Source organism: Nannobrachium achirus (genome assembly GCF_963921795.1).
Source record: "Nannobrachium achirus genome assembly, chromosome: 3".
Classification (NCBI taxonomy): domain Eukaryota; kingdom Metazoa; phylum Chordata; class Actinopteri; order Myctophiformes; family Myctophidae; genus Nannobrachium; species Nannobrachium achirus.
The window spans coordinates 36656569-36684078 of NC_137812.1; the positions used below are offsets into that span (position 1 = coordinate 36656569).

At 44.8% G+C, this 27510-nt stretch overlaps 1 protein-coding gene across 1 annotated transcript; it reads left to right on the forward strand.

Moving 5' to 3' along the window:
* Window positions 1–27510, forward strand: LOC308281417 (neuronal acetylcholine receptor subunit non-alpha-3; the record flags this gene model as incomplete). Its single annotated transcript, XM_080721589.1, has 8 exons — window positions 1–73; window positions 8139–8290; window positions 17540–17584; window positions 19566–19675; window positions 21300–21813; window positions 25161–25351; window positions 26437–26656; window positions 27376–27510. 8 exons carry the CDS (start codon window positions 1–3, stop codon window positions 27508–27510), a joined length of 1440 nt encoding a protein of 479 aa, XP_080577715.1.

Here is a 27510-nt window from a genome sequence, read left to right on the forward strand (position 1 = left end):
ATGAAGTTTGCAGTTGCGGTGTTGTGGTTATTATTATTGTCGTCCTGCACTCCCAGTAATGCCACCGTTGAAGGTAAGTGAGAGACAAGACAGCAATAATGCATGTATCTTGTAGAATGTAGCCTATAGCCTACACTCTGCTACACACTGGGCGAAACGCTGATCGATGCAATTGATTGATGGGAACTGTGTTAGCTGACACCAGGACGACGAGGTTGTTTTTGTTTGTCCAAAAAGCATCTGCATAGGCATAGGCTAAGTAGCCTAGTGTTGCGCTGCCATAAGGCACGACACCCCAGTGCCTATATATTATTTGTGGGGGCTATAGGGTAGTAGGAGTGACGAGAATTTAAACAAAATTTTACTTAATTAAATTCATACAAAAATAATCATTCATATAATTATGCTATTATTCCAGTACGGGGCAGCGAAGAAACCAAACAAACATGGGTGCATGTATGGGTCAAGCGAACAGAGCACATAAATGATTTATTGAAGGGTGGGATTGTAGCGCCCTCCTGGGGCTGTGGTAAGGAGTAGCCTGTATGCCCTATTCCAGGAGTAGTCCCACTCCCTTCTACTAGGCCTACTACTTACTCCCTTCAAGTTAGATGTTTAAACGGCCCTTACAGTGCACTGCCTGTACAGCTTTGTTTATTTTCTCTTGAGTGTTTGCATCGCCCCAGCTGATGGTTTCATTCTACCGTAAATCCTTTACACCACTCCAATCTCTGGGATGGAGAGTCTCTCCTGGCAGCCCATAAATCTACCTGTCAGAGCCAGTCAGATGCACTCAGTGTGTGTAGTGTGTGTGTGTGTGTGTGTGTGTGTGTGTGTGTGTGTGTGTGTGTGTGTGTGTGTGTGTGTGTGTGTGGTGTGTGTGTGTGTGTGAGAGAGAGAGAGAGAGAGAGAGAGAGAGAGAGAGAGAGAGAGAGAGAGAGAGAGAGAGAGAGAGAGAGAAGGAGAAGGATGTTATGTGATGACATGTTGATGGAAGTGATTAATCTGCCTTTGTGTCTGTTTAGCCTCCAGGGCTGTTCAGGCATGACTGTTGCACCACCAAACAGCCTAGAAACCTTCCATAGAAACAAATAAACAACCCCCCCCCCCCCCCACATGATTTTGCGGGGTCCTCAGATGTCAATTGTGAGCGTTGCGAGGCGTTGTGAGCTTGTAGATCAGCTATTTGCACAATATTTATCTGTGGAACCGACTCAAACCAAATTGAATGCCTCAACTCCTGCATTCCCAAGTGCTTTGTCAGGGTGGGGGTCCCCATTTCAGTTCATTTATGATTATTTTTGGGTCACAGCCAGAAAAGGTTAAGAACCACTGTTGTAGACCAAGGTGATCATGAGATTTACAAAACAAAAAGATAATTCAGGCATAAGCTGACACTCTTATCCAACATAACTTACAAGGTGCAAAGTATAGAGTATGCACGTGACATCATCACCCAGAAGTTATGCAGGATCGCCTACTGATCTGGCAAAAAAAAATACTTGACAGCCCATGCATACATCCAAATAGAAAAGTCCTATCTGACTGCATTAAACAAAGTTTAATGCCACTCACTTTGCCACTCGATTTGGTATTCACTTTATGCATGCGCATACCCTCTATTAAGAACCCTAGGGCCTAGTGTAAGGACGTGTTGTTGTTATTTATATCAGGTCGCACTTGTTGGTGATGATGTCACCTAGAACGCTGCTCCTCATTGGCTAAGGGCCCTGCCTTTGTACTGTCTGTCATTTTTTTAGGAGAATAAACTTGACCTATAAAGATTTGGTATAACATACTGGTCTCGCCTTTCAGCGAGCCCACAATTAGCCAAATCTATGTATGTCTGTGTTTCTGTGTTTATGCCCCGTAGCCAATCACGGGTCATGGGCCGTGTATATGCCCCTAGAGTCCAGACAATTAGAGAGGGGGAAGGTGTGACATCATAATAAGGGGCAAAGGGTGACTATAATAGGGTGACCATAATATCAAGTAATATACTGTATAAGGCTGCATATGGGTATTATTTATCCATATCCAACTCTATGTGTGTCTGTCCCTTAGGGCCAGGAGAGGATAGGGTTAAGGATCTAGTACATATAATATAACATAATAGGCAACAAGAAGATATATAAGGAATGAGCAGTTCTAGCAGTGAGGCTGGTGATGAGGTGAGTTTTCCAGACTGCGGCAAAAAGTAGGGAGTGAGTGTGCAGTCCTGAGTGAGGGGGAGGTCATTCCATGGTTCAGGGGGCTAGTCCCGTTTGGCCGGTGTAGCGATAGGGCGGTGTAGCGATAGGGCGGTGTAGCGATAGGGCGGTGTAGCGATAGGGCGGTGTAGCGATAGGGCGGTATAGCGATAGGGCGGTGTAGCGATATAGGGCGGTGTAGCGATATAGGGCGGTGTAGCGATAAGGCGGTGTACTAACAGGGGGAGCCTTTCCAACAGACTGTAAAGCAAGCGATCTTCATCCCATTCATGCGTTTATCGTGCGCTTGCCCAGGCCTTATGCCTGGGCATAAATATAACGATTGCATTCACCACGGCTTCGTAACTCGCGCGGCGCTCCGCCGGCCGCTGGCCTTCGTGCCGCTTGCAATGTCGTGGACAATAACTGTGACATATAACCATTGTATTGCTCATCATCAGTACGGTAGGAGAGCCCGCTCGTACATTTGCCCCTGTTAGTCCACTTCGCCGTCGCTACACCGCCCTATCGCTACACCGCCCTATCGCTACACCGGCCAAACAGGATTTTCCCGGTTCAGGACCCATGCAGGAGGGAGAGGAGTCTAGGACGCCTTGGCCAGAATGGACAGTCATCCTGTGTTAGCTGTAAGTGTGGGGGATGTCCTGAAGGTAACTTTAAAAGGGTGCCAAGCCCTTGATTGCCTTGTAGGTCATCACCGGTACAAGTATTTTGAATTGGATGGGGGCAGCATCCAATTCAGGATACAGGCACATCAGGATAGGCTGATGGGAAACACATGCCTTTGAATCATTCTTTCCTCACTCGCTCACGTCATTATGTCAGGACGAGGTGCTGTTTCAGTGGAATTGTTTTCAGACTGGTTGGGATCCAAAAGGTTGCTCTGTGAGAGATGGAGAGGAAAGCTAAATCTAGAAACAACCTGTCCACTAGTTTTGGAAAGAAAAAGAAAGGAAAAGGAGTTTTACCAGTCTCTAGTTCTTGACATTGGAGGGGTCGATTTTGTGAGGAGTCACTCTGGTTGACACACTCAGCCTGAGGTTTTGAATGTGTTGGTTGATGCCTGGTAATGATGGGAGTAGATTAAGGAGATGATTAACTTAATGTGCATTAACATTGTTTTCTCACTCAACAGTGAGGACACATCAGTCTCAGTCTTGTGGAGAGAAGAAAAAAAGACAAAAAAGTGTAATATGCAACACAATTTTATGTTATAAGGGTCCATGCTTCAGCAGAGAGAGATGCAGGGGAGGGGGTGGTAAGGCCCGTGCACACATCAAAGGGGGCTTGAGCCCCTGTCCTTTTATCCTGTCTGTAAAAAGTGCCCTCTCCAGACCATGAACGCAGTTTTCACTATGAGAAATGCAAATGCCCTCTTTCCATGCCATACCTGAAGGCAGTATTCAAGAGAAGTGCCTTGTCCAGACTCTCCTGAACTTGAATGCAGCATCTTATGTTGAAAGCATTGCCCTCTCTGTGTAGAAATCCATGCCGTTACGCCACATCTCCAGTATTGATTTGATTATGCTTAGTGTGGTATCAAGTACCAACAATAACATTCTCTGCACGTCCCTGGGGTAGTTCAGCACTTGAACCCTCGTCTCAGTAAAACGAACCCAAGTTGCAACTGTACAGTAGTTTGACCGTTTCTTTACGTCTAAAACAAATTTCTTCGCCACAAATTACCGATCTACAAGCATCGAATGTTCCCCCCGGAGTAGGGATGCTGCTAGGTTTCAAGTGGTTAAGGATGGAGGAGAGTGCTGGCGAAGATGCCCCCCCCCCACACACACACACACAAATACAATGCATCCTAATTTCATCACAGAGCAGCTACCCTTCCCCCATGCCCACAAATAATCAATACCAGCCCCTCTCTGCTTGAACTCCATCATCTACTCTCCACCACGCACGCACGCACGCACGCACGCACGCACGCACGCACGCACGCACGCACGCACACACGCACACACACACACACACACCACATTGTGGAGCTTGGGGTACTGCGGTTTGTCAGATCTTTAGACAGGTCTGTGCACAGACTTTCTGCAGGGCATCTGATGCAAAGCGAGGTAAGGCCTGATGTACAGTATATACTGCTATATAATTAGTTGCAATGAAGCCAGGGCAGCGTGTCGGAAACAGTGCGTGCGTAAAAGAGAGTGAGAGGATGTGTGAGGATGATTTGGGGTAGCCTACATTCTTTTGTATGTCGTGCAGTGCACACATACAGCCTAAATTCCTCCCCCATAAACACTGGCACACAGCAATAAGAACATAATGCTCTTACTGTACCCTCACACGTGGTTCTCTGCCCTCAACATAATGCCTGTGAATGTCTGGACTGAGAATGGAGAAACAGGAAGAGAGAGAGAGAGAGAGAGATAGCTGGCTTTCTAGAGGCGAAAATGGATTTATCTTTTTCTCTCACTGATTTATTCGTCTGTTCCTTCTTCCGGCTTCTTATTCTATTCTTTACCACAAAAAGTTTGTCTGTCTGTGTGTGCGTGCCGTGCGTGCACTAGGGATGGGACGATATGACAGTGTCATATCACGATTATTGTGACAAAAGAAATCACGATTTACGTTATTATCGCGATAATCAAAATCCATCATCCTGGTGGCGGAACATTTGCCAAAAAATAGCCGATCTACAAGCTCACAACGCGTCGCAACAAAGACATTTGATAGAGAGTGAAAAAAAGAGACTAAAAAAGAGACTGATGAATTTGATCCCAGTGCATGACGGAGGACGATATCACGATTAATGAAATCTCCATGATACGATTATCGCGAGTGTTTTTTTATCACGATAAACGATAATATCACGTATGGTCCCATCCCTAGCGTGCACATGTGCATGCGCGCGCGCATATACAGAGGATGAGAGGTATAGGAGAGATGTCTTCTCCCTTCTCTTATTCCCTATCTGCTTTCTGTCTGTTTTAATTCTGTTTCTGTCTCGTACTGCTTTGCCCCAATTTTGTTCCACCCCCCCCCTCCGCCCCACATGCTCAGAATGAAATTGCTCTGGGACATGTTGTCTCACTCCTCCCCCTTATCACGCCTCTCCATTCCCCCTGTTATGCATTGTTTCTTTTTTAGAGAGAGAGGGAGAAGAGAGAGTGTGAGAGAGGGAGAGAGAGAGGGAGAGAGGCTGATTACGTCAACCTTATTTCTTCTCGCACTCTCATCTCCTCTCGCTCTCTCCATCTCCCCCGCCTCCCTGTCAACCACTCTCTGGGTCTCAGACCTCCTCCTCTCTCTCTCTCTCTCTCTCTCTCTCTCTCTATCTCTACTCTTTCTGCACTGTGAAATCCTGAGTGTGCATTTGTCCTCGAGAGTATAAATGCAGGCACGTGCACACATAGACACCAAAGGGGGTTTGAGCCCCTGCCCTTTTACCCGTCTGTAAAAAGTGCCCTCTCCAGACCATGAATGCAGTTTTTACTATGGTGAAATAAATGCAAATGCCCTCTTTCCATGACATACCTGAAAGCAGCATCTTATGTTGAATAATTTCCCTCTCTGTGTAGAAATCCATGCAGTATTGACTTGATTATGCTTACTTAGTTCAGTGTGCTATCAAGCAACGAAAATAGCCGACCTTCAAGCTCACAACGCGTCGCGAGGTCTGCTATTTTCTATATTTTCACCAAAAGGCCCTTTTAGAAATGTCAGCCCTGCCTCTCTAACATTCTCTGCACGTCCCTGTATAAATGTACCCGTAAGGCTCCTTATATACCAACATCAACACAGGCAGTGCCCATGCGAAATGTCACTCTCTAATGCTGTGGAATGCTCACAGCACTCATGAGCTGATACAGCCATCCAGTCACTCACTATGCAGTTAACTTTCAAGTGCAGAGTACCGCGGTCAGAAATATCCTCATAATACCCTCCCTCAGCAATCCAGTGAATATTCCTGTTACTATATGGGGGACTAAGGGTGTGTGGTGTGGGGGTGGGCTCATTTATGCATGCACCGTACTGCTGTGTTTAAAATTAGCCACTAAAGCTAATTGTTCTCCAGTCAAATTGAAAGTCCAATTATGTGTTAACTGAACTGGATGACACCGCAGGGATTATTGCAGTATTTAGATACAGTTGAGAAGTTCTCCTCTGAAACCCAATTTAGCTGAAGTTCAGCATCATTCAACACCTCTTAAGTATAAAACTAAACAAATATTATCCACTCACAGTGGTGCAAAGTAACTAAGTACATTTACAACTGAGTTATTTGTGTACTATTTGTAAGTATTTGTATACTTTTACTTCTACTCCATTACATCTCAGATGCAAATATTGTACTTTTACTCCAATACAATTATTTGAAAACTTTAGTTACTTTGCAGATATAAATTACAATATTATAAAACATACATTAATGACTTTAGCCCTATTTTATACCTAGGCTATTTGAAAATAGACGATCTACAAGCTCACAATGCGTTTGTACTTTTATGACTTTAAGGACATTATGATGCCAATACTTTTGTTCTTTTACTCGAGTACTTTGTGAATTCCGGACTTTTACTTGTAAGGCTGCCCTCACACCAAAATACCTATGAGAGTGGAATCCGCGTTCCGCCAATGCATTTCAATGAGAGTGAAGCGGTTTCATGCCAGCAGAGGATTTCTGCAAAAAATGCTCCCTTATCATTGAAATGCATTGGAGGAACGCGGATTCCACTCTCATAGGTATTTTGGTCTGAGGGCACCCTAACAGAGTATTTCTACATTGCAGTATTGATACTTTTACTTACATATAAAATGTGAGTACTTTTTCCACCACTGTCATCATCCGAGAGTTCAAACAGTGATGTCTGGGTAGATCTAGATATCTATCTTTGGGACAAGCCTCCTGTTGATTCCTGTCATGGAGAGAAACATGCACTACTCGCCACAGTTCAGCGAGGAGACATGCTGCTATCCCTCAGCTGTATGCACTTAAACATTTGTTGCTAAAGTCAGGGCACAGTGCCTCCACAGTGCTGTCTAGCGCTCACAGTCTTTAACTGACTATTATGTCGTGTGCCTGGCTGCACACGCCACTCGGAGCTCGGCCTGTCTCCCCTGGTGATTGTTCTGTCGGAGGTGATCATGTCAGCGTGATCGTTTCGTCAGCCTGGGGATCCCAGATGCGTTCCCTCGGTCACAGCCGACTGTCAGTCTGGAGTCACTGGTACATGAGTGTGTGTGTGTGTGTGTGTGTGTGTGTGTGTGTGTGTGTGTGTGTGTGTGTGTGCGCGGCTGCGCTCGCATTGCTGTCATGTACTTTATGTTCCCTACACCTGCTGGTGAGACTCTGGGATAAGGGTGAAGTTTGTGTGAAAATGTGTGTGTGTGTGTGTGTGTGTGTGTGTGTGTGTGTGTGTGTGTGTGTGTCTGCGTGACTGTGCTTTGTCCTACAGTGTGTGTGTGTGTGTGTGTGTGTGTGTGTGTGTGTGTGTGTGTGTGTGTGTGTGTGTGTGTGTGTGTGTGTGTGTGTGTGTGTGTGTGCTTGCATAATGTACAAGCTCATCTGAGTCATATCTATCTATACTTACCTCCCTTCCACCTCTTCCTCTCTGTCTCTGTCCAGAGGCATCAATTGGGTATGGCAAGGTATGGCTTGGCTACAGGAAGAAAAAAAAAGTACTTCTTCAAATAAATTCATCACGCCTGTTGCTAAGGTATGTCAACATGATCGGTGTCTTGCACATGCGAGTGCAACACACCAGTCATGTTGCCATACTTTAGCTTTTGCTGAACTGACGCCACTACCTCGGTCTCTCTGTCTCTGTCTCTCTGTCTCTCTATTTCTCTCTCTCTCCCTCACTGCCCTTGTTCAAAAATCCAATATTGTTCTCACTTCCTTTAGCTAATTGCTGTGTCTTCCCCCTCCCCCCCTCCCTCCTTCCCATACCGTCTCGCTCATCTCAGCTCCAGAGGAGTTTGTGTCCTTGGCGGAGTTGGAGGACACGCTGCTGAAGAGCCTGTTCAGAGGATACCAGAAGTGGGTGCGGCCCGTCCTGCATGCTAACGACACCATCACCGTACGCTTCGGCCTCAAGATCTCCCAGCTGGTGGATGTGGTGAGGAGGACACGCTGATGCATGCACCCACCCACCCACACATACATACACAGACATTTACTTTAGAGCAGTGTTTCTTTTACATTTCAAGTTCTCCCCTTAACTTTGACAGTATACAAATGGAAACAAATGGACCCGTTACAGACTTGTATGGGTCAATTTAGACCTCCCCCTAAAGAACCCACAGAGTCCCAGGAATCCACTTTGGGGCCTTTTCCACCAAAACAACCTTGGTTCAAGAACCAGTGCCGTTCAACTTTCTTGGAACCATGGGTCGTTCTTGCGAACTGGCCAAGAACCGTCTTGCGTTTCCACCAGATTGAACCATGATCGAACCAGAGGAACCAAGGATTTTGTGGTCCCCGTTCCGAACCAACTTTTATGGTTCGGAACCAACTCGGTTCTCGGTGGAAAAGCTCACCTCTGGTTCATCCCATAGGCGGGAGAAAGAACCCGAACCGGTTCTATGCGGGTGGAAAAGCGCACTTTGAGAAACACCGCTTCAGAGGATGCTGCTTTGACTTTTAGACTTCCATAATATCCTTACACTATCCCCAACCCTAAGTCCCTAACCCTATGAGATTCAGTCACATCTAATTGGAATCACTCGTTTTGTCTTCAATTTCCATTTCCTGACAACCACAAACGTGGCCTAGGTCGGGAACACGTGCACGCACACACACATGCAGGATGCGCGCACACGCACACATTGATTGATTGATTGAAGAATTTATCAGAAGTTTTCAATAGAAAAAAAGTACAGTTTCATGACAGCCAGTGTTGTACCCGAATGCGTTCAAAGAACGATCGTTCATGAACACGTTCATATTTTGGGCGAACGTGAACTGAACGTAGTTGTTTTCGCTTGATGAACGATATTGTCGAACGCGGTCATTCTGACGCCCGTGAACGGAGTTCGTCGGCGTTCGTCGGCCGTTCATGCGGCGGTCCGCGCCTCCGCGGTCGTCTGTCCTCTCATCTCTCTTTTCATTCACATGCTCCAATAGCACACACTGCACGCAGCTCCTCGTGAACGTTGATATGCGGTGCTGTCTGCACTCTGCAGCTGCACTGTGAATCTCCTCCTCGTTACGTGTCTCGCAAGCCTGACTATACTTTATCCTATGTGTGTTGCGCGGCGAAAATAGCTGATCTGCAAGCTCACAACGCGTCGCATCCATGAGACAAAGTGAGCTTGTAGATCAGCTATTTTAACCAACGCGGAAACATGCTGTGCGCGAGGTTTAGAAACGTATGCCTTCTAGTGGGGTTCCTTGTACATGTAATTTTTTGTTTTCATTTCAAATGTGTGTTAAAGTTTATTTTTCACTTCCAATTTGTAGATTATGGTCTATAGAACAATTTTGGTTCGAGAGTCAAGACAATGGATTGAAGAAAAATATATTTTTTGCCCTATTTCCAAAATGACCAAAATCGGAATGTGTTTTTTGAACAATGTCTTAGTTTTCCCACAACTGCTGTGTAATATATATATTTTATTGCTATATCAAGTCAATACTGTGTGGGGAATCAATTGGAGTCAAATATTTGTTTTGAATATTATGATGTTTCACACAATGAGACAATAACATGGTTATTACATTCAGCCCTTCACAATAAGGGTGCAGGAAGACTGGGAACTAGGCAGTGGGCTAGAGCCCTGCACGGGCCTAAAATGTGGGCCCGGGTCCGGCCCTGGCCCGTGGACTTCAGTCCAGGCCCGGCCCATGGCCCGTTTGGTGCCGCTATTTAAAGCCCGAGCCCGGCCCGAAGCCCGTCACCTTATTATTTAATTAATTATTTGTGTGCGTGGCTTTCACTGCTGCGCGCTGGCAGCTGCACTCTCAAGGGGAGTCCATACTGTCACAGACCATCGAAATTTGCGTCGGAAAGGTCCGGTTCAACTACAAAATGACATCTCTTGCAACTTCTGATAAGGATTACTCCTAATTTGAGTTCGGAAAGCTGCACGCACGTCAGAAAGTCGAAACTTTCTGACGAAAACTATGGTCGGAGAGGACGGAGACTGAGAGATGTATGTACAGCCCTCTATAGCTGTGCTCGTCTTGCACTCTGATTAAAAGAAAGAAGTCAACACAACAGCACAGCAAGTAATTACACACACATCACAACGCAAGAAATCTTCCTCCACCCACCGTTTGTTATGTTACTGTATATCTTCACAGCAATTAGATATTGATATTATTGTCGGCTTGCCGCCCGTGGGTTACAAGCCATCTCGTAAAATACAGAGTCCAGTAAGAGTAAAGACGTACGCTCGCATCCCGTAACTGATACAGGAGGTCGGGGAATCATTACAGGTGGATTTATTTGAGAAATGACGGTGAAATGGGTGAAACTAGAAACTATAGTAGTGCTCCTAATTTTCTAGTCTCGCTGTGTACGCAGAGTAGACTTGTGTGAGTGTGTTGCGGCTCTCCCATTGGCTAATGTACTCATGTCACGACCAATCAGAGCCATGTTGCTATAGATACGGATAGAACCCATACCCTAGAAGGCCATTAGCCTAAAAGGCTATGGGAGGCAGCACTCGCACACACCACACTCTCTAGCTAAGCGCACACACAGAGATGTCATCATCATGTGAGAAATTCACAGCACAAAATGTTCCGAGCATGGTTCTGAGTAGAGCCCTGCAAGCCCGCCGGGACCCGACCAGGGCCCGGCCCGGCCCGCCAAAAACGGGCCGGACGGGCTCGTTTCTGAAACTCACCAACGGGCCTAGGGCCGGGCCGGGCTCAGAACCATGCTCGGAACATTTCGCGCTGTGAATTTCACACATGACGTCTCTGTGTGCGGCTGTGCGCATAGCTAGAATGGAGAGTGTGAGTGACAGCAGCTGCCTCGCATAGCCTATAGTATTCTAGGCTATGGGTTATATCCGTATCTATAGCAACGCGGCCGAACACGGCTCTGATTGGTCGTGACATGAGTACATTAGCCAATGGGCGCGACGAGCCGACTCAGCCGAGGGCTTTGCGGCTTTTCTTCTGTCTCACACTCACACAAACTCTGTGTCTGCGACTCATACAGCAAGACTAGAAAATTAGGAGCACTACTGTAGATTCACCCATTTTACAGTCATTTCTCAAATAAATCGCCCTGTAATGATTCCCCGACCTCCCGTATCCGTTCATTACGGAATGCGTCTTTACTCTTTAGTAGGCTAACTGGACGAAACTCCGTATTTTACGAGATGGCTGTGGCTTGTTGTAACCACGGCAAGCCGACAATAATATCAATCAGTGTCTAATTTTCTGCTGTGAGGATATATACATAACAAACGGTGGGTGGAGGAAGATTTCTTACTTGTGTTGTGATGTAGACTGAATTATTTATTTTAATCAGAGCGCAAGACGAGCACAGCTGAGGGCTGTACATACGTCTCCCAGTCTCCGTCCTCTCCGACCATAGTTTTCGTCGGAAAGTTTCGACTTTCTGACGTGCGTGCAGCTTTCCGAACTCAAATTAGGAGTAATCCTTTTCAGAAGTTGCAAGAGATGTCATTTTGTAGTTGAACCGGACCTTTCCGACGCAAATTTCGGTGGTCTGTGACAGTATGGACTCCCCTTGACTCCCCCTGAGAGCTGCGCGCAGCAGTGAAAGCCACGCATGGAAATAATTAATTAAATAAAGTGACGGGCTTACGGGCCGGGCCGGGCTCGTTTCTGAAACTCACCAACGGGCTTGGGGCCGGGCCGGGCCTTAATTCCACGGGCCCGGGCCGAGCCGGGCCCCACTTTTCAGGCCCGTGCAGGGCTCTAGTTCTGAGCCCGGGCCCGGCCCTAAGCCCGTTGGTGAGTTTCGAAACGAGCCCAAGCCCGGCCCGTTTTGGCGGGCCGGGCCGGGCCCTGGTCGGGTCCCGTCGGGCTTGCAGGGCTCTACAGTGGGCACATAAATATTGTGGGCACCTCAATGTTAAGTTGGATGAAATTATTGCTGTGTGTGGTTCTATGGGCTGTGTCAATAATTTTGACAAATAATAGCATGCAGCAACGTCTAAACATTTATATAATATATATATAGACCTATATATATTTTTTTCTTCTTTTTTTTTTACTTCTTTTTTTTTTTTTTGTATAGCCAAAAGTATAAAAAAAAATTATGGTTAAAAAAAAGAACGAAAAATAACTAAGTTAGTTCATTTTGGGGAACGATGAACTTAGTTCAAAATATAGAATTATGAACTATGAAATGAACTAGTTCATTTTAGAAGTTCTGAACTTGAACTTGAACTAGTTCGTTTTTAAAGTGAACTTTCCCAACACTGATGACAGCACAAATCACTGGTACAAGGTCAACTAAAAGGCTTATTTACACAGGAACCACACTTTATGTATCTCATATAACATTGAAAGACAGATGGATAGAACATAGTACTTTATCTAGGATAACATCAATTTCAAAAGCAGAAAACGCATGACATCAACTAAAAAAATGCGCATGTGCATGTACGCGCGCGCACACACGCACGCACGCACGCACACACACACACACACACACACACACACACACACACACACACACACACACACACACACACAGGAAGCATCCCCCACCATAGCTCACAAGCATGAATCATAGATGCTTCGACAGGTGAACTGGAAGAAAGGTACTTGCAAGGCCAGAACAGTGGCGTTAGAGAGAGAGAGAGAGAGAGAGAGAGAGAGAGAGAGAGAGAGAGAGCGAGCAGAAGAGACTATCTGACAGGAAGTAAAACAAGCCTCTGGCCCTCTTCTTTAGTGATTAACAGTAGAGTGAATGCAGCTGAGTGATTGTATAGGAGAGAAAGGGCAAAACCTTAATTGAAAGTTGATAATGGAAAAAAAGAATAGATAATAATAATTCAGAGAGGAAACAAAAGCTGGCACCCGTGTACAGTATATTTGGGATGATCGTATTTGCTTTAAAAGCAGCATAGATCAATGTGTCTCATCTGGCGTAGACTTTGCCTCGGAGGGTGAAAGTATAGAGAGAGAGAGTAAGGATCACGATGTATACATTTCTTTGGGGAGCTGAGTAGACAACAGATCTGGAATTGAAAGCATAAATCTCGTTAGCGGATAATATATGGATTCTCCCTGGAGGAGTTGGAGTGTTGGCTGTGTTTAAAGGAGGAGTGCAGCACTGAAATGAAGAAATATGGTACGAGTGAGGAGCAACAGGGGCTAGTGTTGACAGCCAGGAGGCGTAGGACAGGGATTGTGGTTATATAAGGTAATGTCAGCTTGGCCTATGAGTTTGACAGTCTCTCAGAAAGTAGGAGGAAGGATTCTGGTCCAGATAACGATTCTACTGTTGACCAGTGGTTCTCAACCTGTGGACCAGGACCCCTCGTGATTTTGGGGACTTTTCAGACCTTTTTAATACCTCTAAAAGAAAAGAAAGAAAAAAGACCATTACTGCATCAAAAGTAATCAACAAACTGTACTATAAAAACTGGTATATAGAATATATAGAATATGTGGCAAAGTGGCAAAACTCGCAATCCGAGGTGTTGAGAGCTTTTAGATCGGCTATTTTCACCATATTTATTTATGGAACAGAGTCAAACAACATTTTATGCATCTACTCCAACAATTCCAAGTGCTTGTCAGTTAAAACAAGCACCTGAAAAGGTTGAGAACCACTGCATTACAGTAACATCACAGTAGTGTTATACGGTATTTAGGGTCCAGTTTGGGTCACTTCTTCTTACTCTCGCTGAGGATTTTACCGTGTTTAAGGGAGGCATCACGTGTTCTCACATTCCTTTCACAGTGATGAAAAAGAGACTGAGAGTGGCTTATGGCCCAAGAAAAAAAAGACAAGTCCCGGTTACTTTATGTTGCATGGCTAATAATGTTCTATTACCTTCCCTCTGGGGATTAGAAGAGTATTTTTAGACTGGTGCTGGTGGTTATTTTGAGGGAGGAGACAGTGGTAAAGGTAGAGGGTGGTTTTGCAAGTGGCCGTTCATGGATAAGAAGAACATTTGCCAATTTGCCAACAATAGCATATCGGTACCAGGGGTCTTCAACAGGGGGTCCGCAGCCCTTAGGAGTTACTACAGGGGGGCAAAATGTTTGTGTTTGTGGCTGGTCAGGGCTGGAGCATGGCCTGAGCATACTGGGTAATTGCCCAGGGCGCCACAGAGCCCCGTGCCACCACAGGTGAAATAGATTTGATTTATTATTGGGCTCGCTATGACGCCATTTCCATTCTCCATTACAACATGTCTCCTTTCCGACACTAACCCTAGACCTAACCCTAACCCTAAACCTAACCTCTATGGAAGTGTTGCCACTCCGACAATAAGAAGTCAATGTCGGAGTGGCGACATGTCGGAATGGAGAGAGCGCCGACCATCGCGGTAAAGTGTCGCCGTGAAAACAATCAGATCTCTGCTTCCCTGGCGTTCTTTGCACCTTATTCATAGATAAAGCCCTTTTTATGTTTCAGCATAGAATAGAAATCAATGCAGCCTAGACGCGCCATTTTGTCTCTCTGCGAGCTACAGTACGTTATGACGTATGGACCAGGGTCTTTCACTGACAACACAGGATGCATGCAGCTCCATGTAACCAAGTTAACCCTTTGTCTCGTCCGTTCCTGAACGAGACAACTCCTTTTGGCACAGCGACCTCCAGTGGCCGTATCTCGTTACTGAACGAGTTTGGCCCCTTGGGTGTTACTGTAACGTCATGTCATTTTTAACAGCTTGCTAAAAGAGCTGCAGACTGCTCGCAAGTTGTCGCAACATTGCCTTGTGAAAAAGAAATTAAAATTATAAAAGAATCCCAAATAATGTTGGTCATAGAAGTAAATTGGGACAACACTTCAACATTTTACATCCCTTTACAGAGTTTAGTTTATTTTAGTTTTACAGAGTAGCCTAACTTGTTCCATCACAATTCAAGAAACTTAGATACAGACAGGATTGTATAGACACAGATATTTAAATGTAATATTTTTTTTACATTTTGGGCTGAAGAATAAAAATCAAAACAATGCTGCAGATTTCTTTTACGTAATGATCAGATCGGGTCAAAACAAGCTTGTTGCAAGCTGGTATAATATTAATTTTATACAATATGTAGTGGGACCCTGCTTCGTCTCTCTCTCTTTCTGCTAAGGTGTCCTTGGCCTGAAAAAAAGTTGAACACCCCTGTATTGATGCTAAGTGAGAAAGATTTATGGGAAAGGAAAGGTTGAACAGGTCTTTGCTAAGTATAGCTAGGAGAAAAGAGAAGAGAGACAAATAGATGAGAGAAAGGTGAAGTAAAGACTGAGAGGGAGGCTTTATGAGACAGCTTAAGAAGTTGTTGTGGGAGGTTAGCAGAGGAGTCTACCAGCAAGTCTGAAAGAAGAAGTGAGGACATAGGATGGGAGAGAGGGAAGAAGGGATGATATACAGTATAGAGGGTCGAAGATAGAGTGGAGGACGGGGTAAGAGAGAGAGAGAGAGAGAGAGAGAGAGAGAGAGAGAGAGAGAGAGAGAGAGAGAGAGAGAGGTCCAAATGGTCTCTCAGGGCAGCAGAGGAATTGGGCTGAAAACAGCCAGAAACCATTCATTATTAACACTGGTACACAGACACGTGCATGTTTACACAGTACACACACACAAACACACACACCTTGTCCGTTCCTAAAACCACACACACAGCACTGTTCAGCAAAGTGTTCAGCATAGATGTAGCCACTGCTTGCATAAATAAGAGAGTGCCACCTTGTGGTCTTTTCACCAAACTGCATTGACATTTCCCAAGCTCCGAGGTAATTTCTTATGCTGACGGATGGGTGTGCAATTAGGTCTGCTTGGGTACCTTTCCAGGGCAGACAAACCACAAAAATCTGTTCCATGGATTTTACATCAAGTCCACTTTGTCCTTACAGCTCTGTCCAGTTTCCAGTCTGAAATCTTAAAGTATAAGTGTATTTCCAAAACTTTTCTGTCTGACGTAATTTATGTCTGACATCATCTAGGGTGCGGCCCTTCTGAGCTCCTCTCCTACAATTCTTTGTCTTTCACTGTCCATCCCATCCCATCCCAAGTCATTATAGGTGCATTGTATCTGATCACAGTCAGGCACGTGCACACACAGACATCAAAGGGGGCTTGAGCCCCTGCCCTTTTATCTGTCTGTAAAAAGTGCCCTCCTCTCCAGACCATGAATGCAGTTTTTACTATGGTGAAATAAATGCAAATGCCCTCTTTCCATGCCATACCTGAAGGCAGCATTCAAGAGAATTGCCTTGTCCAAACTCTCCTGAACTTGAATGCAGCATCTTATGTTAAAAGAATTGCCCTCTCTGTGTAGAAATCCATGCCGTTACGCCACATCTCCAGTATTCACTTGATTATGCTTAGTTCAGTGTGGTATCAAGCACCGAAAATAGCCGTCTATTTTCGATATTACCACCAAAAGGCCCTTTTAGAAATGTCAGCCCCTGCCTCTCTAACATTCTCTGCATGTCCCTGGTCACAGTTGTTCATCTAAAAACAAAATAATATCTTCACAATATATAGGCCTACAATATATATATACAATATATACAATATATTGTGAGCTGATAGAATATTTGACATTTTAAAATGGAGCTTTTCACTCTTTTCCGCTGTACCCATCTTATCATCTCCCATTCGTTCATTTGCATGCCAGTGTTTTATGTAAAACCCATTAGAAATGGAGGGAGTGCTAACTAAGGGGTTATGTGATTAAAGGCCGGAGGGGGCATTTTGTGTGTGAGTGAAACTGATCACTAAAGAGTTATGAGAGTTATGAATGCTGCTATCTCCCTCTGAGCATTTAGATACTGTATGACTATGCCCACGAGCAAGGCACACAATCCCCCAAACGGTTCCATTTAATCTGTGGCCCTACGGCATTAAGACTGCAGTTTGTGTGTGTGTGTGTGTGTGTGTGTGTGTGCGTGCGTGCGTGCGTGCGTGCGTGCGTGCGTGCGTGCGTGCGTGCGTGCGTGTGTGCTTGCATGCGTGCATAACTTGCCCGTGGCTTTTGCTGCATCAGAGAAGCTATGAGGGAGTGTAACACTTCGAGGTGGTGTATGAAAACAACTTGTCCTTAAGTGCACTCTGATCTGTTCTCTATCTTTTTCTCCCCTCATCTGTCCACCATTACGAACATACATGAAACAGAATGAAAACTAACCCTCATCTGTCCACCATTACGAACGTACATGAAACAGAAGGAAAACTAACCCTCACCTCTTCCTTTCTCCGGGCAGGATGAGAAGAACCAGCTGATGACCACTAATGTCTGGCTATGGCAGGTAAAGATCTGTCTATCAGTACATCTATGATGTGTTGATTTATTTTTTTATTTATTTTTTATTTTGTGTTTTATAAGGTGATTGTGGTCAGGGGCGTCACACCAAATTCTGGGCCCTGGGTACAAGGATTCACTGCGGGGCCCCTGTGCTTTAACTATTGAAAAATAGCAGATATAGATCTGCTATTTTTGAAAAATCTTGAAAATCTTTGAATATTTCAAATCCTTCTGAGGTTTTTTGAAAAACCTATGTTTCAAACATTTTCATGTGAAGGACCCCCAAAATGGTATGTATTTGGCCACAGAACCCCATCTCAAAATATTGAGTTCCAGGGACCCCCCCCCCCCCAGAAGCAAAATTTGAGTTACAAATGTTCGCTTAACAAATACATATATTCAAAGATTTGCACACATTTTTCACGACTTTTAAAAAATAGCAGATCTACAAGCTCGCAGCGCGGCACTCGGTGCCGCGCTGTGAGCTTGTATATCTGCTATTTTTCAATAGCTAAAGTATAAAATAATTAAGGCCCCTCCACCACCTTGGGCCCTAGTAACTCAGTCCCACTTTCCTACCCCTTGTGACGCCCCTGATTGTGGTACAATTAAGGCAACCTTTTTGTCCTTTGAGCAGTCAAAGTAGACATACTGTAGCTCCAACAAAACAGAGAATGAAGCAATCAAAAAGAACATAGACAACAATCCCCATAGCCTCGTAAACCAGCCTCCTCCGGAAACCTTTGCTGATTTACGAGGCTACAATCCCCAATAAACTCCTTAGAGGCTATTTAATACCATATGACATGATTATGTTAATGTGGGAGAGCATCGTGTAACATACAGTGTACAGTCTGAATTATTATTCACAAATTACAGACATTTGACATTTGAAATTCAGGGTATTTAAACAAAATACATGGTTTCAAACAAGACAATCCAGAGCATAAACACATTAGCAGGTGTTGACTCAAAGATATTGATTTATTGGTTTGGTTAGATACAGTAGAGCAGTGGTTCTCAAACATTTTTGCCTCGGGTCATCCCTGTAAATAACATTTTCTTCCACAGCACCCTTGAATTACATTACTTTACAGTGGAATATGTAAATCTTTCCCCCTAAGATACAGTATGTCATGAAAGAACATCTGTTTCCATTAGGACACATAGAAAATAACTTTTATACTTGGCGTTTAAACTGAAGTGACATTGATAAATTCCAAGGCACCCCTGGACATGCACCACAGCACCCTAGAGTGCCATGGACTGCACCCACTTTGAGAAAACAGTAAACAAACCAACATAAAGTTTAAGTGTATAGAGGGTATCTACACATTTCTAAAGTGATAATTGAAGGACCTTTTAATACCTCTAAAATGACAAATTAAACATTGGTCAAATTGTCAAATATTAGAGGCAGAAATTGTGAAAATAGCAGTAGATCTACAGGTACATGCTCACAACGCCTCGCGTTGCGAGGCGTTGTGAGCATGTAGATCTACTATCTTCACAATAGATCTGTGTTATACAAAATGTAATGCCTCAACTCTTAGTGCTCGTCAGGTTGGGGGGTCCCCAGTTAAAATATGATTATTTTGGGGGTTGCGGCCTGAAAAGGTTGAGAACCACTGCAGTAGGTAATGGTGGATTATGAATAATGTTCAGATATTTGCCCTCACTATTATCAGTGGTCCTTACTTAGGTCCTACCTGACACAGAGCAGTTTGTCAGAGAGAGCAGCTCCTTCAGGCTTGATTTCATAGCGACATGGCTGAGACAAGGAGAGCAGAGAGTTTCAGAGTGGATGAGTAATGTCTTTAGCTACAGCCCAAGCAGGCATATATACTCATCTTTTGGACTTTCAGCTGGTTGTTCAAGCATGAATGCCAGACTCTATTCCGGAGAGGTTCAATGAATTCCTTATAAACCTCGGTTAGGTCAAGCATGTTTACCCATAAATAAGTGGCGTTTTATTTTTTCCACAGGAGTGGGTTGACGTGAAGCTGCAATGGAACCCAGATGAGTATGGAGGAATCACCTCTATCAGAGTGCCTTCAGAGACTATATGGCTCCCTGACATCGTCCTCTATGAGAAGTGAGCTACACAGACCCTCATATGCCAAAAAATATATATATATATTCAATACCAAATGGAGGTAGGGTTTAGTAGCTCTGGTTGTAATTTACTACTCAAAGGGACTGGTTGTCCAGGATTAGGACCCGCTGCAGTGGTGTCCGGTAAGAACTTAACCGAGATGTCAACACTAATGCTAATGGATAATGGATCTGAAGATCCCTTTATAACGCAGAGATATCTGGGTTGTAATGCCAGATATCCTGACTCGTATGGAAGGCGATGTGGTCTTTCCTCGAGAGCTGCTTGCATCTCATCCCGGGAAGCGATAATCACCCTTTATATAGCGCTCATCTGTGTACTGTGTGATGTCATACTGATGTCAGCAGCCATGTCTCTATATATGGAGTTATAGGTTGTCCGGGTCCAAATATGGGGTTTGTGAGGTCAGACTTAGTGAGATTTGTCGGTTATATCCATATATGGAGATTCAACCTTCAACGTGTAACTATGGCTACCTAACTACTAGCCACGTGACGTGAAGGTGAGTGAGGGTCTTTGTAACACTGGTGTTTGTCTGAAAAGGTCAAAACACAGAAGCAAAGCATCGTTCTTTTTTGTTCCAGCATCAAGCTGAAAGCTCACAGACTCATCTTTTAGTGTGTGCAAACAGTTGCTTGTCAGTGTTGTTGTTGTTCGGTGGAACACGTCTAATATTGTTGAGTGCAGTGTTTTCTGTTGATAAGAACACACAAACAAACTTCATGGCTTCATTCCTCCGCATTCCTCTGGGATCTTTCAACTCTTATAACAGTGTCAGTGTCTTAATTATTTTGTACTGATTGTACTTTTATTTAAGTTATTTGTTTCTATTATTACTAGTAATAAGGCGCCTCAGGACGACAATTTTTTACACACATGACGGGCGAGGTCGTGCCATGTCTTGGCCATCTGGCCAGTGATGTATATCGGACCAGTTACCCATATATGGAGACCCCTGGTACCCATATATGGAGATCCATGTACTGTATATGGAGTTAAGTGAGAGCCCTGTGAGAGCCCAAACATGCTTACTCAGTTATTTGTTATGTGAAAGTCCTATGACATCTATGATATCTGACATCATACATACAATCCCTTTTATGCCCATACATGGAGATGTCTGTAGAACCAGCCACACAGATATGGGCTGTCTTGGCCATCTGTCTTGGCCATATATGGATTCTGTTAGTGTGGTATGTGGCCGATGTGGCCTCCATATATGGGCGTTCCCATATGAAGTCCTGTTATATATGGGCTTAATATTGATGACATCATCAGGGAACTCCATATATGGGCATAAATGGGATTCTGTTAGTGTTGTTCCCCTGACATCATGGTGAAGTCAGAGCATCATGTCAGAGCGGCAAACCTTACAAAAGTGTACACGTCCGGACGTATACGGACAAGCTGTGGCGATTCTGATAGTAAACTGTGACCTACGGTTGCAATTATGTTTTTCTTCTTTTGTTCTGTGAAGCACATTGGGTTACACCTGATGTATGAACTGTGCTATATGAATAAAGTTTGATTGATTGATTGATTATATCACTTTCTCCATTCATCCTCATTGCTTCACATCTTCCCCTCCCACCTCCCTCTACAGTGCTGATGGGCGCTTCGAGGGCTCCCTCATGACCAAGGCCATCGTGCGCTACGACGGCACCATCACGTGGACGCCGCCGGCCAGCTACAAGTCCTCGTGCACCATGGACGTCACCTTCTTCCCCTTCGACCGGCAGAACTGCTCCATGAAGTTCGGCTCCTGGACCTACGACGGCAACATGGTGGACCTGGTCCTGATCGACCACTACGTCAACCGCAAGGACTTCTTCGACAACGGCGAGTGGGAGATCCTCAACGCCACGGGCATGAGGGGCAGCCGGCGGGACGAGATGTACTGGTACCCGTTTGTCACCTACTCCTTCATCCTCAAGCGGCTGCCCCTGTTCTACACGCTCTTCCTCATCATCCCGTGCCTGGGCCTGTCCTTCCTCACCGTGCTGGTGTTCTACCTGCCGTCGGACGAGGGCGAGAAGCTGTCTCTCTCCACCTCCGTGCTGGTGTCGCTCACCGTGTTCCTCCTGGTCATAGAGGAGATCATCCCTTCCTCCTCTAAAGTGGGTCTCCTTTCAGAGTGGGAATGTGATGTTTTAGATCAGTGGTTCTCAACCTTTTCAGGCCCCCACAAGTATCCTATTTTAACTGGGGACCCCCCACCCTGACGAGCACTTAAGCTGGCCGCACACTAGCCGATAATCGGGCTATTTAATTACCCTCCCGACAATCGGGCTGCCACCGACTGAAACGGGCCCGACAATCGGGCATGAACGTCGTCTAGCGTGAGGTCTCACAGATCCACTCGGAGCCCAGCCGAGTGGCTCGGAGGACGATCGGGGGTTGCCCGACTCTTTTCAAACATGTTTGATATTTTCCTGGATCAGTACTGGTCTGGAATAGCAGCAGGGGACTGATTGAAAATAGGTAGCCTACAGCAGCCGCGCAAGTCTCTGAGCATCTGAGTGACAGAGCTATCTCTTTTTCTCTCTCCACACACACCACACACACACACACACACACACACACACACACACACACACACACACACACACACACACACACACACACACACGAAATCAATCAATCAATCAACAAAGACGTAAAACTAGGCCAAACCAATTAGTGCAAGTCTGGACTCGCTAATAACTTTCCAGCTCTGCTCTCCTCCTCCAACTCCAATTAAGTTACATTAAACTTATGGTTCTCACTCTCAAATGTATGATACACCTGTGCATTCTCCATGTTTCCACCTCAAAATGCTGGATTACAGTTCTTCAAATGGACCAGACAGAACCGTCCTCTTTTTCTCTCTCTCTCTCTCTCTCTCTCTCTCTCTGTCTCTCTCTCTCTCTCTCTCTCTCTGGGACATTGGATGTGGATCTCCGTGCCCTCGGATCTTTTTTTAATGATTATATTTGATTGATCCATCCGCCCACACCGCGATAATTTAAAGACAGGGGAAATCATGATTGAAAGCCTAGGCCATGGCCACTAAAGTAAAAGCAGACACGTGCCTGTCTTGAACTTGAACCTGTCTTGAACTTGAACCGTCCGTGGTGGAAGGAAGCAGCCTACAACAGCAGCTCACCCCACGTCAGTCACTTTCTCTGATGGTCCGTGCACGGTGCAGTTATGTAATCTCTACTCCTTTCAAGTTCCAATTGGCCATAGGTACAGCGTGTAGCTTAATTAATGGGCCATCATCAACTCGTTGTTTGATCTACCAGCTGGGTTAACAACTCCTGGCTACTCCGGGCACAGCGCGCCCCGCATAGCCAGGCGTTTCGTATTTTAACAGACAGCAGGTTTAGAAAATATGCGCGCACGTTACCTTAACTATTATAAAATAAAATGACTTTATCAAAACTGACAATGATAAACCTGGAGCGGACATGAAAGAAACATAATGGATATAGGCTAGGCCTAATAATAGGCCTTTCCTTTTTAAAGCATTGCAGTATATTTGGGACTGAAAACTAGTCCCCCCCCCCCCGCAAAAAAAAAGCAATACACATAAATACACTGCTTATTATTTCAAATAATGATCCACATCCATCCTCCCAGGTTGTATCATGATTGCTTGCGATGGGAATTAAAACTCAATGGTCGCGAGTTTGTTTTATATCAGCAGAAATAGTCACTACCAGTCAGTCACAGACTGGATTGGGAACAGCACACGAGTGCAAGTAGGCCTACACGCCCACTGCCTGATCTACAAACCCTACAATGTGGCGCGGAGGGACGCAGTTTGATCTTGGAGATCTGATATGTTCTCTGCGCAACACAGTCATACGACTAATCATAAATCAGGCACCCTGGGAAGCACCAGCAGACAGCGCGCAGCACTTGACTTTAGCAGTGGAGAGAGAGGGGGAAAGTCGATCAGAGTTGATCCATGGATGAACATGAAACGCGTCAAAGTGAACTCATAGTCATAGTATCATTTGAAGCTTTTTTTTTTTCGTTGCGTGAGGCAATGGTGTGTTTGTGAGTGGATAACATAATGTGTTTGTTTGTATGTGCGTCTGCGCGCGTGTTGCAAGGCGAAGCTCTCGGAACAGTGACGTTTTGTATTCATTATATAAATTATTTATCTATTATTGCTGTGTTTGGGCCCGACTCAATCGGAATAGAATCCTGTAGCGTGCGGTGCGCCCGACTGTTCAAAACGGCTAGTGTGAGCCCGTTTAGATTCTCTGGCCAGATAATCTGAAAAAATGATCCTGTAGTGTTTAATTCTACCCGATTCAGTCGGGCCCGATTATCGTGTAGTGTATGGCCAGCTTAAGAGTTGAGGCATTACATTTTGTATAACACAGTTCTATTGTGAAAATAGCAGATCTACATGCTCACAACGCCTCACGTTGCGAGGCGTTGTGAGCATGTAGATCTGCTATCGGCTATTTTCACAATTTCTGCCTCTAATATTTGACAATTTGGCCAATGTTTATTGAAAATAACTTGTATATTTGGCGTATAAACCACTTAAACCCCAGCATCCCTATTCTGGGGGGAACATTCACCAAAAATAGCCAATCTACAAGCTCACAATGGTGTATAGGCAAACACTTGGTGTATAGGCTGAAAAAGAACGCAAGTATTAGAGGTTAAACTGAAGTGATTCCAAATTCCAAATATTATCAAAATATCCTGAGGCACCCCTGGACTTGTGTCACGACACCCTAGGGTCCCACGGCACCCAATTTGGATAGCCCTGCTCTAACGCTAAAAAGATGTTGAGGAAAAAGTGTGTTTGTTAGTTTGTCTCACTGCCAGAAAAGTATAGGAACAGTATACCATATCTCTGACACCTTAGATTAAGGTAATTACCATATGTGTTTTTAGGCACCAAAGCCTAAACGTGTAGGTTGGCTCTTGACTTTGTTTTCTCCACTAGAGCAGTGGTTCTCAACCTTTTCAGGCCGCGACCCCCAAAATAATCATATTTTAACTGGGGACCCCTCCACCCTGGCGAGCACTTGGAATTGGATGAGTTGCCATTACATTTAGTTTGACTCGATCTGTTCCATTGTGAAAATAGCAGATCTACATGCTCACAGCGCCTTGCAACGCGAGTCATTGCGAGCATGTAGATCGGCTATTTTCACAATTTCTGCCTCTAATATTTGACAGTTTGGCCAATGTTTGACCAGAGGTACTAAAAAGGTCCTTCATTTGTCACTTAAGACATTTGCAGATACACTTGTACTGTACGTATGTTGGTCTGTTTACTGTTGAGTTAGAAAACAATGCTAAACATCTGGGGACCCCCCAAAATAATTTGGGGACCCCCCTGGGAGTCCCGACCCACAGGTTGAGAACCGCTGCTCTAGAGAACTGCAAATGACTAACAATGTTCTGTTCCTTGTCCTTCGATAACTAAACATCCAACATGTTCCCCTCTCAGGTGATCCCACTGATTGGTGAGTACTTGCTCTTCATCATGATCTTCGTCACCTTCTCCATCATTGTCACCGTCTTCGTCATCAACGTCCACCACCGCTCGTCGGCCACCTACCACCCCATGGCCCCTTGGGTGAAGAGCCTGTTTCTTCAGAAGCTGCCCAAGCTGTTATGTATGAGGGGCCACACCGACAGGTCGGTTATCATGGACAGGGTTTCAATATGTAATACCGGTTAACTTTTTACTGTCAATTAAAGGACAACTTTGTGGATTCATATTTTAAATTGCAATTAGAGAAAAGAAAACATGAGTGTTAAAATGTTTTTACTTTTACTGCTTTCTATTGTTTTAGCAATATTAGTATTTTGTTTCAGCGGGTGGGGGTATGCGTACAAGTGACTAAATATGTCTGTTTAGACACAATAAGCCGGAAATGTCTTTGTTACTATTTACATCAGCCCCCATAAGTCACATCTGCCCATCAAAGATTGTGGTGCATCTTGGGAATGGGCTTGTGTATAAAAATACATATTTAGCCATTTGCATGCATGCCCCAACTAAAACGAGTTGTCCTTTAATGTTAGTAATGCTGCAATGTTGTGTTTTGCACTACGTATGCCTTTATTACTTACCGTACTTTGGGGTTACTTTCGCAAAACACAGTCAAAAGGTCTTTCATTATAACGGATGGAATTTGTAGACCTAGCATCCTGTAGTGTGTATAGTTTCAATGTACAGATTATTTATTTATTTTTTGAGCGGTGCTAACCGCCCCTACATCTGGCTTTGTCTGTTGGTATGTAGGTTATATCGATGACCAACATGCAAAACCTCCTATCTGCATGTTGTTGACTGCAGATAGGAGGTTTTTACCTAGAAATAGTAGAAATAGTAGATATAAGGTTTTTGTGTTGAACACAGATTTTTCTTTTTCATTTTCCCAACAAAGTGAATTTTTTCAGATAGGAGGTTTTGCATTTTCGCTATCGATGTACGTATGTCCCACACTTGGCTCATTGGCCAAGCTTTGCGGGACACTTAATGAAATTAACTCATGAAAAGCTCACTTCACATTGGGTGTGATTTTTATTTTTATATTATACTGTACTAATTATACTTTAGACTGAGGATAGTTTCCTGGTCCATGTCCGATGCATTTGATGTATTACCTTGTGTTTTCCTTGTTTACTGTAAATCGCTCTGGATTAAGAGCGTCTGCTAAATGCCTAAATTGTAAAATATAAACAAATGAGATAGCCTACATGGATTCCTCCCATAGGTACCACTACCCAGACATTGAGCTCCGCAGCCCAGAGCTGAAGCCACGTGGGGGTCCGGGGAGGAGGGGGATACCCGGCCATGGATCCTCGGGTCAGCAGAGAGGACCTCTCGGAGGGAAGGAAGATGAGAACCATGCTTGGGTGGCCATGTTGGAGAAAGCCACCAACTCAGTGCGCTACATCAGTCGGCACATCAAGAAGGAGCACTTCATACGAGAGGTGCACTAAGCTGCTTGTGTGCACACACGAAAATCCCCTGTTTAATCCCTATTTTGGACATATCGTAATGAGCATTCTGTGAAAACAGGCGAATGTGCCAAAAATAGCCAATCCACAAGCTCACGACACATTGTGTCACAACGCGTTGTGAGCTTGTAGATCGGCAGTTTTCAGGCAAGAGATTTGGAGTAAGGGAAAAAAGGAACGGACTAAGTAAGTATAGGCCCCTGGACCCATGTGGTTGCATTTGGTTTTCTGATTTACGGATGGATATGCTTACACTGAGGATTTTTACTGTGCGCGTGAGATTTGTGCTTAGCATATCTGAATGTCACTTATTTTCATGCATTTACGCTCCAAATGTTCCTACTGGTTTTCTCTGTCAGTTCTGGTTCAGAACTTCAGAATGAATTTCTGTGTGTGTGTGTGTGTGTGTGTGTGTGTGTGTGTGTGTGTGTGTGTGTGTGTGTGTGTGTGCGTGCGTGCGTGCGTGCGTGCGTGCGTGCGTGCGTGCGTGCGTGCGTGCGTGCGTGCGTGCGTGTGTGTGCATACGTGTGTGTGTGTGTGTGCGCGTGTGTGTGTGTGTGTGTGTGTGTGTGTGTGTGCACACGTGTGTGTGTGTAGTGTACCGAAAATGACAGATGCATTGCATCACTTAAGGTTGACAAAGTCCCATAATGACACCTGTGGTCTGTCTGTCTCTCTCTCTGTGTTGTCAGGTGGTCCAGGACTGGAAGTTTGTGGCCCAGGTGTTGGACAGGATCTTCCTGTGGGCCTTCCTCACCGTCTCAATACTGGGAACAATCCTTATCTTCACACCTGCCTTGCACTTGTACTTTAGCACACCACCATGA